At 56.7% G+C, this 15,289-nt stretch overlaps 1 protein-coding gene across 14 annotated transcripts in view; it reads left to right on the top strand.

The window, feature by feature from the left end:
• Positions 1-15,289, top strand: part of LOC121045012 (transmembrane protein C17orf113) — a 50,760-nt gene that overhangs the window by 28,724 nt on the left and 6,747 nt on the right. For 6 of the 14 annotated variants that reach the window (XM_040497570.1, XM_040497571.1, XM_040497573.1 and 3 more), the window contains exons 3-4: positions 12,929-13,077; positions 14,935-15,045. In XM_040497570.1, coding sequence (XP_040353504.1) covers positions 12,929-13,077; positions 14,935-15,045 — 260 coding nt within the window. Of the gene's footprint in view, positions 1-262; positions 312-1,312; positions 3,637-8,043; positions 8,777-10,054; positions 12,593-12,928; positions 13,078-14,615; positions 14,690-14,934; positions 15,046-15,289 lie in introns of those variants that run through there. The other 8 variants (XM_040497563.1, XM_040497575.1, XM_040497577.1 and 5 more) reach the window with 8 other exon arrangements.

Here is a 15,289-nt window from a genome sequence, read left to right as displayed (position 1 = left end):
CTGTATGGGCAGGGTCAACTCTGTCCCTTGTCCCCACATTTGCCCCATATCCCACCGTGGGGGCAGGAAGTGTCCTGTGCTTTCCACCCTGGTCAGGATGGGAGAAACTAGGGAACAGGCAGCTCCTTCCAGGCAAAGGGAGAAAGGGCCCTGCACCCACTGCTTTCCAGCGGCAACAGGAGTCCCTCCCTCCGCCCTCCCCTCCTGTCCCTCACATCCCCACCCCTTCCCTCTGTCACTCTCTGGCTGGTTTCATTTGCTCCTCAGACGGCGCGCTCTGCGGTGCCTCCGAAGGCAGAAAATGCTCTTGGGTGAGTGCTGAGGATGCCGGAGTGTGGGGAGGGGGCTCAGACAAGGGTGGGTCTCTCCTCTATCTGCCCTATCCTCTTCCTGCTACTGCTGGCCCCCAAAAGTTGGCTGTCGAAAGATTCTGGGAGCCAGTTGACTCTTGGTACCTTTTCCCAGGTCCAGGGCTGGGGGGGGGGGGCATTCCGGCTGGGAACAAAGGCAGGGGTGGGGGTGGCGGGCAGGGCCAGCTCAGAAACTGGAGGTGTTCCCTGCAGGAGGGAGGTGAGCGACACTTTGGGGCAGATGCATGTTCAGGAAGCCTGTGCCAGAGGTTCCTTGTATCAAATCATACCTTCTGCTGCCTCCAAGGGGCTGCCAGGAGCCTCCAAGGAGGGTTGTGTGTGTGCTGGGGGTGGGGAGGGGTGTTGAAAAGAGAGTTATTAATTCAGCAGAGAGAGAGAAGTGGACAGAGAGACAGGCAGAAATCTGAGTGGCTCCTAACTGAGGTCCAGCCACCGTGCTGGGGTCACTGTGCTGCCCCCCACCTTTATCTATGGTCTCCTAGCTCACCTCTCCACACAGGGGTTGTCTGGCACACTGAGGGAGACAGCCATTATGTTTTAAGGAGTATTTTGGGGAACCCCTTCCACGGGGCAAGGGCTGGAGGCTGTGGGGCTGGGGCAGAGCTCTTGTGACTGGCCTTGGGGTCTTCCTCCAGCCTGGGGAGAGGGGAAAGTCTGGAACATCAACACGTCCCATCCCAGGTGCTGGGTGACCCAGAAGTGGCTGGGGGCTCTAGAGAATGTGGCTGGGGTGGGAATCCTAAGCCTACAGGGGAGTGGGCAGGCAGGAGATGTTGGATCAATCTTCCCTCCCCTCCCCCCCCTTCCCTGCCTTTGACTCTCCCTCCCTCCCATTTTCTTCACAGAGTTTTTGGTTTCATCTATGATAGGAAGGGTAGCTTCACTATTTGAGGGTGTGTGTGTGTGTGCGTGCGCGTGCGTGCGTGCGTGTGTGTGTGTGTGTGTGTGTGTATGTATGTATGTACCACCTCAGGGAGGACCCTCTCATCTGCCCCTATGAATTGTGGTGAGGCGAGAGAGAGAGAATCTGAGTTTGGCTACATGAGCTTGTGTCCATGTCTGATGCATTTAATTTTGTAAGGGAGGGTGTGCGCCAGGCACCTACCTCTGGGTAAATGTGTCTGTATATGGATCTTCGTATATATGTATCTCTTTGTAACGATACCTGCCTCTGCCTGCCTGTGGTTTCCTAGTATGTGCATATCCCTTAGTAGGGGTCTGGGTGTCCTCGTATGTCTGTCTCTCTGGGTATATGCGGTCTGACTGTGTCTTTGTTGATCTTGCCTGTCTGTGTGCACGTGCATGCTTGTGTGTGGCCTCTGGGTCTGCCTTTGCCCCCCGCCAGCCTGGGTATCTGGCCATCCCTGCGTGGTACCACCTCTGTACGGGCACACCTCAGTGTGCCAAGATGGACTCATCATGAGGAGATGTGTGTAAGTGTGTAAGTGTGTGCGTGGTGTTTGTGCCTATCGCCATCTCTGTGGGCGCCCACGGATCTCAGGGTGTGAGTCCCTGTGCTCTTCTGTGTATCTTTCCAAGTGATGGCAAAACAGCAGGATGTGGTTTGCCCAGACCTTCTCCCTTGGGTGGCAGCCAGAGTGATGTTATTTCATAAGACACCTGCTCTGTGCCCCTGCCTCGGCCTCAGGTGGACCCCCAGGGGTGGCCTCTTCTTTGCCACTCAGTTTGTTTGTATTTGACCAGAGCAATAACCCACCCTCTTGAGGCAGCCGTCCAATGAGCCGTGGGTCCCAGCCGTGGACCTCTGGCTAGGGTTGGGTGGAGAGGGGCTTAGCGAGGGTGTTCTGCTGCAAAAGACCATCACAGACGACCTCCCCTCCCCCTCGCACACACATATCTGACCCTATCGTGGGTGCCAGGCTGTGTGGTGCTATCCTGGGGCAGCCTTGGGGTCTGCAGTGTCTCCCTTCATTTGAGCGTACCCACAGCCAGGCGGTCACATGTGTGTGCATGTGACATGACTCATGCATCATCCCAGCGGCCCTGGGGGCCAGGGTTCACTGTGAATGTCAGCAGCAGACGGTGGGTGGCACAGAGGAGCGATGTGGGAAGGGTGCTGGGGGAGTACCCAGACGCCACCGGAGAGGTCCTGACCTCAAATCAACATGTGCCCTAGGCCTTGTGTGGGAGAAAAGTGTACCCGGTTGGGAGGAGGGTCTGATAGGCATTTCTGGGTGACTGTGTTGACTGGAGGGAGAGACTAAATCACCAAGTGCCCTGGCACCCCTTCTTCAAATCGCCTCCACACCTAGTTCCTTTGTTCCTCAGACCCATTCCTGTCCTGCCCTTTCCTCCTCACCCAGCCATAATTCCCACTTCACAGATGAGGAAACAGGCTCATAGACTAAGTGTACAGCCCAAGGCCTCAGAGTTCAATGTCTCTGGAACTCCAGTGCAGGCCTCTGGACTGCAGGTCTGGGAGGGATGGTCTGCCACAATTCCACATTCCTCCACCTTCTCCTCCCCTCCCCTGGGAACCCACATAGGGGTGAGGGGCTTCTGTGCGTCTGAGAATTCTAGGAAGAGGCCCCTCCTCTCTCCACCAGCCCTCCCCTTCTGGCATCCCCATTACAAATAACTCATTAGATTAAAGATTGAGCTCCCAGCTCCAACACCTCCGGAGGTTCCCCACAAGGCCTGAAGGTCAAAATCCCCAGTATTCACTGCAGAGCCTTCCAGCCGCAGGCACCGCCCCCTCCCCTCCACACCTCCACTCTGCCGTGACTTCGTGAACCTGCCCTGCACTTTCAGCTTGGGCCAGGCCCACCCACTGCCTGGGATGCCCCTGTCCGGGTGAAACTTCACTTTTCCTGCAGTGAAACCTAATAGACTCTCCCCCGCAGACCTACGGCTTTCCACGCGCTCCTGTGTGATCCCAAAGCATTTTGCTGGTGCCTCCCTAGCGCCCTGCTTGGCTCTCGCCTGTGAGCTCCTCTAAGAACTGACCGGTGCACGTGATGAATGAATGACTCTGTCCCTCCCGCTGGCGGGACACCTTTCCTGAGGTCTCGCCTCCGTCGCTCCGGCTGCAGCGCCCGCAGCGGAGGAGGTCGAGCGCGCGCGCTGGGCGACAGCCGGGGCAGGTGAGCCCCGGGGCGCCGCCACCCGGCCCGCCACCCCGGCCCTCGCCGGCTGCTGGCGCCTCTTCGCCCCGGTTACCGCTAGTGGCTGCTGTCGCTCAGTGGAGCCCAAGGAGACCGCGGCCAGAGCGTCCACCGCGCAAGATGGTGGCTCCCGAGTCTCCGTGAGTGTGTGCGGCGGGCACGGTGGCCGGGCCGGGCGGGGCGCCCCCTCCAGGAGCTTCGCGGCAGGGGGCGGGAGACGGGTGGGGGCCCTGCGGGCGGGGCAGCAGGAGGGGGGGAGGCGGGGAGGGGGAGGGGAACTCCCCCACCACGCGCCCCCCAGAGGAAGTTCCCCAGCCCTCCGTGTCCGGCCCAGGGTGAGCAGAGAGCCCCTACCTCGCCTGTCCTCCGCCTTGAGCGTGGACCTTCCTAGGGGCTCCCGAAGGGAAGGGGCCCAGAGGGGACTAGGGAGGAGGCTGGGGACTGCCATCCTGGGGCCAGGTGAGCACCGTGTTTGAGGCTGACCTGCCAGGGTGGAATGGGGACTGCAGAACAACACACAGTCACCCCAGGGGCCCCACAAGTTGTGCCAGCTCACGCCCAGGTGGCCAGGGCGTGGAGAGAGAGGTGTGAGGGACCTGGGTCTGACAGGTGCGCACCCTTGGTCAGCTTTGGTCATATAGTCACATTTGATTTACACTCCACCCCATCCAGCCTGGTTCCTTCAGGTTGAGGTAGGGAGGGGAATGCCAATGCTTTGGCTGAGTTGCTCTCGAGCAGCACTGTCCAGTAGAACTTTCTGGGATGAAGTAAATGTTCTCTGTCCGGGCCATTTAATACGATAGCCAGTAGCCACGTGTGGCTATTGAGAACTTGAAATGTGGCTAGTGAGACTGAGGAATTGAATTCTAAAATGTTTATCTAATTCTGATGAGCAGCCACATGTGACTATTGCTACCATATCTGACAGAGCAGTTTTGGAATCCATCTTCCCATGCTTCCTCCCTACCAATCTTTTGTTCCTTTATCAAAAACATCCCAGGTCCCCTAGTAACTTTATCCCTCTGCAGAATGGGACAGGATAGCTAGTTTCTAGGTATATGGAAGGGACTTGACAAACTTTGGAAGGGTACCACCTTGGACTTGCACCTCTTCCCCATCCTAAGATCCCTTGGGTGGTAGGCTGGATAGGGTCACACAGAATCATGGGATCTTAGGAGGAAGAGAGGTCAAAGGCAGCTGTTTTAGCCACCCAAGAGGTACCCAAGGCTTCACTCCATTGTTCTCTCTGCCCCAAAGCTGGTGCTTCCTTACTCATTCACTCTTGAAATTTTGTGGAGCACCTGCTGGGTGCCAGGCAGTGCTCCCTTCTCTGGGGTCCAGATGTGAACAAGTTGGTTATGTTTCCTGCCCTCAGGAAGCCTGCATTCTTGAGAGGGAGACAGAGAGAGTGGGGGCGCCCCCCCCCCAGGATGCCAAGCAACAGAAATGCAGGGAAAATAAGCAGATTTGTAAACTGTGGGGAGTACAATAGAGGAAACAAACAGGAAGCAGCAACAGAAAAGAAGGCGACCCCCTGGGAAGGGATAGAGAAGTCTCCTGGGAAGAGGCGACAACTAAACTAAGACCAGAGAGGAAGTGAAACAGGCAAAGTATTGAGAAGGGAGGATAGAAACATTCTGGAAGAAGGTACGCAAAGGCCCTGGGGATGGGAACCTGGCACCCTGGAGGAACTGAGGGATGTAGCTGGAAGGGAAGAGAGGCACAAGTGGCCACCAGAGAGGTCAGCAATGCCTGGACATTTGGCAGACCTCGAAAGGGATCCTGGCATTGGCCTCAGAGAGCAAGAGGTCATAGAGGGTTTTAGGCAGTATGTTTTAAAAAGCCCCTTCAGCTGCTATAGGTCCAGATGGCTCAGAGAGGGTTAAGAGTGTGTGGAAACCCAGAGTGCCGTCAGAAAATGACTGCTGTAGTCCAGGCAGGAGATGCAGGTGCCCTGGATGAGGCTGGTGGCAGCGGAGAGAAGAGACAAGTGAGAAGCTGGTTGTGGAGGTGGAAGTGACAGCACCTGTGGATAGACTGGGTCCAGAATGTGGAAGAGAGCAGGGGCTGAAGGGGCAGGTTTCTGGCCACAGCACCTGGGTAGGAGAGCAGGTATTTCCTGAGCTGGGCTGACTGGGAGAAGACAGATTGACAATTCCATCTAGACGAGCCAGGAATGTGGTTTGATGGAGAGGTATGGCGCCCAGAGGAATGGCTCAGGCTAGGCTTGTTTATTTCAGGGTGACTGGCAAGGATGGTTCTGAACTTTTTGGATGGTTTTAGGTTAGGAAGAGGAGGAGGAAGTGTCATCAGAAGTGGAGGAGTGCTGATGGGGGAAAGGAAACCCAGGGGACATAGAGTCTTGGAAGCCAAGAGAAAAGCATGTTTCAAAGAGGGTAGGGTGAGCAGTCTAGGGGGAGAGAACTGATGAATTTCACCACACGTAGCAACAGAGAGCACCTTCCCTTGCACTGAACAGGCTACCCCTGGGATTCTGCTCATCTGCCCTTGTACTTACCCGTTAAATGCTAGGTTCCATTGCAGGGTGCTGGGTATATCTGGAGGACAAGACAGTCACCACTTTCTTGGAGCCCAGAATCATCTAACCCATAGCCTCAGACACATGAGGTTCTTTCACAGGGCCCAAGTAAATCGTTTTAGTCTTTTAAACAACAAACTTGTGCTGAAAGGCATCTGGATGCCCAGCCGTGCATGCCCAGGGACTTAGGAATCCCAAACTGAACAAATGTGATCTTAGCCTTCTGGGAACCAAGTGCAGAGATACACAGAGAGTCCCTGAGTTTACCGTATTGTATCACCAAGACCCATGCGCAGAGAATTATGGGAAGCTACAGGCTAGGCACCAGCCCCGGCTGGGGGCAGGGGAGGGCAGGGTGGCAGAGGGGATGCAGAACTGCTCTCCAGGAATGAATGGAGATTAGCCAGGGAATAGGGAGGGATAGGAAACTCCAGGCACAGAGGATGGAGGCAGGAGCAAAGTAACAGCTGGGTGTGTGGGGGGAATGGTAAGCCTTTGGAGCTGCTGGCCCAGCAGACAGGAGCGGTGGGAGGCTGGGGAGGGCCCCGCTGGCTCATGGTGAGGTGTGTAGACTCAGGCAACCATTTAGGACGCCACTGAAGAGGTGGAAGCGAGAGAGGGATCTGTGTCTGAGCTCGCCCTCTGGCTGCTAGGCAAGGGACGAATCTGGGGGCATGCCTGCAGAGGTGGAGGCAGATGTATCATCCAGGTGTCACCAGAGTCTCAGCATGGCCTTTGGGGTCAGGACGACTTAGATTCTTTTTTTTTTTTTTTTTTTTTTTTAGTTACTTTATTATTTTTTTAATTTAATTTTTTATTTTTTAAAATGTACATCCAAATTAGCATCTAGTGCAACAGTGATTTCAGGAGTAGACTCCTTAGTGCCCCTGACCCATTTAGCCCATCCCCCCTCCCACCACCCCTCCAGTAACCCTCAGTTTGTTCTCCATATTTATGAGTCTCTTCTGTTTTGCCCCCCTCCCTGTTTTTATAAGGAGGGCTTAGATTCTAACTCTGCCTCAGCCTTACTCTAACTTACTGCTCGTGGAACCCTGGGCAAATCACCTGAAGTCCCCAGCCTCGGTTTCCTCCTCTTCAAAATGAGGATGATACCACCCTCAGAGTACTTGAAAGAGGAATCTTGGCTTTCTCATGGAGTCACTGTAAAGTCCTTAGCACAAGGCCCGATGAAGTTCACATTTGCCAAATGGTAGTTACTGCTGTTGTTATTAGTAGGCGTGGAGAGGTGGGGACAGGGTCGAAGGACAGTTAGGAAGTTGGCTGGTTTTGGCCGCTGGCTGGACGTGGCCTTCTGGTCCTGAACGGCTCACCTGTCATCGTGCCTGGGGCGATGGAAGCATGAGCGAGGTACAGGCAAGCAGCTAGCTCCTTTGGTCTGGGGTCTGGCCCCCACTTCTGGGCTTCCCTTCCCAGAACCCCACTATCAGGGAGTGTGTGTAAGTGTGAGTGCGCCCATGTGAACGTTCAGGGAAGGGAGGTCCAGTGAAAACAAAGGACATTCCTTGGTGCTGTGACTCCGGGAGCTCAGCTTTGTGCTAACTTCCTTCTGATGAAATAAGCGATGGTGGACTGGAGAGACTGGCCATCCTCTTGAGTGAGGAGTCAAGGTCTGAGTTGGAGTCCTGGCTCAGTCACGAATTATTCATGGGCCCTGAGAACCGCTGTCACCTGGACTCAGTGCCCTCACCTATAAAATGTGGTTGCATAGATGATGCCAATCTTTTCAGAGCTGAGTTCTGACATGTTCCAGCAGTCAAAGTTAGCCAGTGCCTTGTCCTGGATGGAGGGAGACCCTCAGAGTGGGCTGGGGACCCCCAAACCTCCCCCACTTTGGATAACATTCTATGGCCCTTTGCATGACCCCACCCATTCCCAATAGCCCTTCCCCATTAGGTGCAGTCCACCCGTCAGCTGGGGAGTGCTCTGTGGGCAGCATGAACCCACCGCGGACCCCCTAACGCCTCTCCCTTGTCTCTTTCATCTCCAGTCTCCCACCGGCAGAGCGGGAATAACCGTTCCCAGCTAAGTTAGATGGATGGTCCCCATTAGCCTGGCGCGCTGCTCCCCTCCTCCCCCCACAATTTCCATTGTCAAGGGAGGTGCTGCCGTGTGTGGGGGGAGCCTGGGGGACCAGAGCATTTGGGTGGGGTCGGGGGTGCCCTGCCCCTTGAGCAGGAATGGTACCCCCGGGGAAGAAACCAGCCGGAGAGGCCTCCAACTCCAACAAAAAATGCAAGCGTTACTTTAACGAGCACTGGAAAGAGGAGTTCCCCTGGCTGGACTTCGACTACGAGCGGAAGCTGATGTTTTGTCTCGAGTGCCGCCAGGCCCTGGTGCGGAACAAGCACGGCAAAGCCGAGAACGCCTTCACCGTGGGCACCGACAACTTCCAGCGCCACGCCCTGCTGCGCCACGTGACCTCGGGGGCTCACCGCCAGGCTCTGGCTGTCAACCGGGGCCAGCCCACTTTTGAGGGCCAAGCTGAGGGAGGAGGGGCCTACCCAGACCTGGCCACCACCCCCACCCCCACGGGCGTCAAGGTGGAGGTGGACCCGGCCAAAGTGGCGGTGCTGACCACGGTGTACTGCATGGCCAAGGAGGACGTGCCCGACGACCGCTGCTCTGCCCTGCTTGAGCTGCAGAGGTTCAACCTGTGCCAGGCGCTGCTGGGCACGGAGCATGGCGATTACTACAGCCCCAGGAGGGTGAGGGACATGCAGGTGGGTGGCAGCCAGAGGTGTGGGGGAGGGCTCGAGGAGGGAGGACATGGAGCTGTCTGGGCACAGCGCCAGCATGCCAGGCCCCCGGGCAACAGCCAGAACGCTTCATTCATACCTTCACCCAGCAGAACCTTTCACTGAGGCGTATCATGTGCCAGGCCCTGGGCCAGCTGCTGGGGGCACGGCTTGGAAGAGGCCAGACCAGGCCCTGTCCTCAGGGGCACAGAGGTTTTCCCTCGCTGTCTAGGCCAGAGGTTGCAAGCCTGGAGCCTCGATCGGCCCACAGATACATTTTGTTGATTTTCACAGTGCTTTTGGAAAACCTAAGTTAATTTCCAAGTTAAAAAAAAAAAAGAAAGAAAAAGTGAGAGATTACACATAAAAATGTGGATTTGTGACTTCTGAAAAGCTAGGTCCCTATGTTCTCGGGGCATGAAGAGCAGACCCGGGGCTTCGCCATTCCCTTTGGTGTATCCCTGGCCCACTTCAAGCCCAGTACCGCCCATGTGGCCCCAGGGGGCATGCGAGTTGCAGCTCTGTCCTAGGTACCAGTTGTGTGAGTCCTAGGGGCTGGGGTGAGGGTGGGAGAGTTCGATCTCATCCTACAGAGTGATCGATGACAGACAGACAAACGGAGCACACAGTTGGGGTTCTATGTAACTGGGAGGGAACATGTCTATCAGTTAATCCCTGAGCAGCAGAGTGGAGGGAGACTCCCAGGAATAAGGCGGACTAGGGCAATGCCATAAAAGCACACATGAAATGCTATAGAATCTTTATGGTTCCTAAAGCATTTTTACACTTACAAGCACAGCAACATTTGTAATTGCCGACAACCCTTTTTTTTAATTATTCATTTTTGAGAGAGAGAGCATGAGCAGGGGAGGGGCGGAGAGAGTGGGAGACACAGAATCTGGAGCAGACTCCAGGGTCTGAGCTATCAGCACAGAACCTGACGCAGGGCTCGAACTGGCAAACCAGGAGATCGTGGCCTGAGCCAAAGTCGGACGCCTAACTGACTGAGCCACCCAGGCGCCCCAATTGATAGCAACCTTTTAAGAGCTTAGAGGCAGGCAGTGGCCTGATTTCAGAGCTGAGGAAACTGAGGCTCAGAGAGGTGAAATAACTTGCCCAAGATCACACAGCCAGTAAGATGCAAAGCTAGGATTGGTCTGTCTGCCCCCAAGGTCTGTGCCCTTTCTTTCCCCAGTACTGCTGCCTCCCCTTTGCAGGAGGAGCCTAACTCTGTCCCTTCCTTTCTCTCCCTGGCTGTCCCAGGTGGCCATTGCCAGTGTCTTGCACACAGAGGCCTGCCAGCGCCTGAAGGCATCCCCATATGTGGGGCTGGTGTTGGACGAGACCAGGGACTGGCCCGAGTCCCACAGTCTGGCCTTGTTTGCCACTTCGGTGTCCCCCTGTGATGGCCAGCCTGCTACCACCTTCCTGGGCAGTGTGGAGCTACAGGAGGGTGAGGCCACCGCTGGCCAACTCCTGGACATCCTGCAGGCCTTCGGCGTGTCTGCACCCAAGCTGGCCTGGCTCAGCTCGAGCCTCCCCAGTGACCGCCTTGGGCGTGTGGGCCCACAACTCCGGGCCGCCTGCCCGCTGCTCACCGAACTACACTGCCTCCCTGGCCGGACAGATCCCGAGCCCCCTGCCTACCTAAGCGAATATGAAAGTGTGCTGGATGCCCTATTCCGCCTCCATGGTGGCCCCAGTTCTCACATGGTCCCTGAGCTGCGGGCAGCACTGGACCTTGCAGCTATTGACTTGGCAGGACCGCGGCCAGTGCCCTGGGCCTCCTTGCTGCCTATCGTGGAAGCAGTGGCTGAGGCTTGGCCTTGCCTGGTGCCCACACTGGAGGCCTCTGCTCCAGCCTCCCCTACAGCCAGGGCACTGGCCCTCGCCCTGCGCCAGTTCACCTTCGTGGCCTTCACCCACCTGCTGCTGGACACTCTGCCATCCATGCAGAAGCTCACCCTTGTCCTGCAGCCTGAAGAGCCGGACTTGGCCTTGTTGCAACCCCTGGTGATGGCAGCCGCAGCCTCCCTCCAAGCCCTGCGCAGCTCGGGTGGGGCGCGCCTCCAGGGCTTCCTGCAGGAGTTGGCGTCCTCCAGCTCTGACTTGGGCGGTGGGCGCTGCACCTACCGCGGCGTGGAGCTGGTCGGCTACTCCGAGGCTGCGGTGCGGGGCTTGCAGCGGCTGCGGGGGGCCTTCCTAGACTCCATGCGGCGGGGGCTGCGGGACTCCTACCCCGGGCCCTCGCTGGACGCCGTGGCCGCCTTCGCGGCGATCTTCGACTCGCGCGGCTACCCGCAGGCCCCCGAGGAGCTGGGCGCGCACGGCGAGGGGGCACTGCGGGTGCTGCTGCGCGCCTTCGCCCCCGCCGTGGTGCGCCAGAGGGCGCTGGGCGACTTCGCGCTCTTCAAGCGCGTGGTGTGCAGCCTCGGGCGGCTGGGCCCGCGGGCCTTGTGCGCCAAGCTGGCCTGCGCGCGCTCCGAGCTGCACGAGCTCTTCCCGGACTTCGCCGCCCTTGCCGCCCTGGCCTTGGCGCTGCCCGCGGGCGCCGGCCTCCTGGAAAAGGTGGGCCGCAGCCGGGAGCTGCGGTGGTGGGGGCAGAGCGGGGCAGGGGCAGGCCGGGGCGGCCCGGCGGTGAAGATCGCCGTGGATGGGCCCCCGCTGCACGAGTTTGACTTTGCACTCGCCGTGGAGTTCTTGGAGAGTGGGTGGGCGGAGGGGCTTCTGGGGTCACAGCTCACGTGAGGGCGGCCCCCTTCCCTCCGCCCAGACAGCCTGGGGCCCTGAGCACTCTAGGGGCCAAGACAGACTCTAGGTGACCGTGCTGCACCCAAGCTGACCCCCTAACTGTGGCCTTCCAGCCACCTGCCCCGTGCTTCCTCCGCTCCACGCTGAGTACTAACCCAGCCCCGTGGGCTCTGGAGGAAGGGCTGTGTCGAGGGGGTCCTGGGCGAGCCCACGGAGATGCTGGGTTTGGGGACACCCTCAGTATCACTCCTGCCCTTGCCAGAGTTTGGGGAGGAGTAGCTCACCATTTTCCCTCTGGACCCAGCCCAGGTTTGGGCCATAGAAAAGCTGAGGAGTCTTGGTTGGAGGGAGAAAGGAAGACTGGGTCTGAGGGATTGAGGGAAAGGGGAATGGGTCCTTGGCTGTTAGCTCCCTGCCTGGCAGCATCTCTTCTCTTCAGATAGGACTAGACGGCAGATGACTTCCTTGGTGTCGACACAGCACAGCACCCTCCCTGTGCACAAGCTACCAGTTCAAGGGAGGTGGGGGTGGTGCCCTACCTCCCCACCCACTGGTAGGCTGCTTATATGTGGCTGTGTATATAGATATACACATCTACAAATGTAAAATAAATCTATCTTGCATATCGTTAACACACAAAAAATCGAAAAGGACTTCTTCCGGCTTTGCAATGACAGAGTCCAGAAAAGTTTCAACGGACTGCATTTATTTCTAATGTTTTTCTTCCTCAAAGTCTGGTTGCTCCCCAAAGTTCTGAGCCTTCCCCCACCCTTGCCTCAGACCTTTAAGACCAAAGACTGTAAAACCACAGGGCTGGAAGGGCCAACTCTGAGGACCAGCCTCGGGCCACACCCAGGAGCTGGAGGGCTTTTTGCCTCTGGGGAGAAGGAGTTGGGGCCTCGCCAGAGCTGGGGGGGGGGGGGGGGGGGAGGACACATCCCTTCAGATTCCAATGGGTTTCCCATCCCCTCTGTCAGCCTTGCTGTGACTGTGTGGGCATTAGTGAGAGGGGTTTGGGTTTAACTTGCAATAAACTGGAAACCCAGTGCATCTCGCAGTCTCCATGGTGCTGTGTGTGTGTCAGGACTCCTCTGGCCTGGGATTCATGGGGTACTTCTGCTACCTCTATAGGGGATGGGAGGGGCATCCTCCTGGACTGGGAACCACAAACTGTGGGCTTCTGCTCCTCCGGTTGTGGAGAGGAGAGGCACAGAAATGGGCGGTAATTGCCCTGGGCTTAGCCAGTGCTACTTTGTGAAGAGGGAGACAGGAGTTTCTGCCCCAGCTCCACACCCGAGAAGCCCATCCGCCTCTTTTTCTGGCTGTGGAGGTAGATGTGAGCCCCGTGGCTCCCCATTTCAGACCCTGCCCTTCTTCCTCCTGCAGCAGGCCCGGCCTCCAGCGCCCCCAGCCCCCTGCTGGCCTCCCTGCCCCTGCCTGCCAGGCCTCTGCAGCCCCCGCTGGACTTCAAGCACTTGCTCGCCTTCCACTTCAATGGCGCCACCCCGCTCAGTCTCACCCCCAACTTCAGCACGGTACGGGCTGGGCTGGCGGGTGGGGGCATGCGGCCAAGCTTGGGGTGGGCAGGGAAGGTGGGTTCAGAGGGGCTGGCTCTCAGAAACTGGGTATAAGTACAAACGACATCCCCAAGAGTGACTAGGTGCCCCCCAAATGGGGACCCCTGGCCCAGCTTTTCCTTAGGCCAGGGAATGAGGATGGTTCCAGTAACACCTGCTGGGCCTGTCGTCTGTAGGTTATACTTGAATTTTTGTATAGGGACATCTATGGGTGATCTGTGTACGTCTGTGTGCATTTGGGGTATGCCCTTCTATTTTAGTTTATGTGTCTGTGGGTCTTTGTGTGTTCCTTGTGGTTGTGAATGTGTGTGTGTGTGTGTGTGTGTGTGAGTGTGTGTGTTTGTAAACATCTCTTTGTGCCTGGGTCCTTGTATGTAATTAATGTGTATGCCTGTGTATCTGAGAGATATTTTTGTGTCTTTGTGTCAACTCTGTATGTGTTTGATGTGTGTGACCTCTGAGCGTGTGTGTGTTTGTGTGGTTTGGGTGATTGTGTGTCTATGCAAGTGTGCCATTCGTATGCATGTGAGTGTGTATCTTTCTGCATGGTTCTGTGATTTGTGACTGCCCGTAGGCTTATGTGCTATGTGTGTGTATACCAGTCTGTGTATTTCCATGTGTGCATGTGTGTGAATGAAAGTGTAGGGAGCATGAATTTTACTTCACTCCATGAGTGATAAGGAGTAACTCCCTGCTTTGTTTAATTCTGGAAAATCAAATGTAATCATCAAGGAGCCCTGACAAGATGGTGGGAAATTCAGTCTCAGTCACTCTTTGGAGCCCCTTTCCAACCTCCAAGGTCACACAGAGATCTGAAGGAGCCTGAGTCCTTTGGGGAGGGTCCCCTGTTCTTCAGTCCCCTCTGTCACTTGCTGACACACTCACTGCTCATGCACACAGTCCCTTGGGAGTGGGTAAAGTTTCTGTCGCCCTCCTCCCTGGGGGCCCTGCTGGCCATTCTCCTGTCCTCTGCCTGCCCCCAGCCCTCGGTGCTGTTAGGTGAGGGTTAGAACCTCTTTCTGTTCTCAGGAAAGTTTCTGAAGGCATGCTTTTTTCTCAAAGCCTCTGTTCTCTTCTCTCAGGAAGGTTGAGAAAGTTCCTCTTGATAAGCAAGCCGAGACCACTTCTGCTGTTGGCCCAACAAGCCAGGCCCTGAGAAAAGGGAACAGGAAGGCTTGGTTTGATAGGAGAGAAAAAAAAAAATAGTTAAAATAAGGAAAAGGGAAAAAGAAACCACATAAATTAATGTTCCAAAGAAATGATCCTGCTGCTCGGGGAACCTTCTGGCCTCCATGTGCTGCTGCCTGTCCTTTCCCGGCCCCCCACCTGCCCCAGCCCTGCTCTCAGGCCCTGTGACAGTGGCAGAGCTGATGAGATCAGCCTTCTCTGTCCCAGCCCATGGGCCCAGCGCAAAGCTGGGTTGTGGGACAGGATTTCCAACAGAAGACCCTTTGTCCCTTCCCTGCTTCTCCCTGCCTCTAACTCTGTCCCAATAGTTGTGATTCTTGTGAATGAGGAAAACAACAACAACAACCATCCCGAGACCAGAGGGGCTGCAAGAGATGCCAAGGTGATCACCAGGACATGGTTCTGTTTCTCCCGATCATGGAGGCCACCCTGGCCATCCCACTGCCTCCAAGCAGAAACCCGGGGAAGAGATCGTTTGTGTGTGTCCTATCCACAAGGATGGGGAAGTTCTTCCTACGGCCTGATTCCTGCCCTCCTCAATAGTCTCTAGTTTTTGGCATTTTGCACTGCCCCCTCCCCCCACCAAGCCGACCCCAGAGTTATTGTGCCCTCCCACCCCCTTCACAGATGGACCCAATCCAGAAAGCTGTCATCAGCCACACGTTTGGGGTCCCCTCCCCTCTGAAGAAGAAGCTCTTCATTTCCTGTAACATCTGTCACCTGAGGTTCAACTCAGCGGTGAGAGGGAGTAGTGGAAACAGATTGGGGAGGAGGCTGGGCAGGGAGGGGGCTGGACAGTGGCTTCCGGGGTCTTTCCTGGAGGAATAAGGCCGGCAAAGGGACTGGGGTCCGTATTTTCTGTCCCTGGGTGCAGAAGAGGCACTCCTGGTCCTTTACCCATCCCACCCTCTCCTCTCCCCAAATTCCTCTGCCTCTTCCCTCCCTCTCTAGTGGTCCTGGGATTCCATTTCCCTCCCGCTTC

The sequence above is a fragment of the Herpailurus yagouaroundi genome, unplaced genomic scaffold (genome assembly GCF_014898765.1).
Source record: "Herpailurus yagouaroundi ecotype Mexico unplaced genomic scaffold, PumYag 189, whole genome shotgun sequence".
In the NCBI taxonomy this organism is placed as follows: domain Eukaryota; kingdom Metazoa; phylum Chordata; class Mammalia; order Carnivora; family Felidae; genus Herpailurus; species Herpailurus yagouaroundi.
Note: the sequence above shows the minus strand (reverse complement) of the source record. Positions and strands in the feature narration are given on the sequence as shown.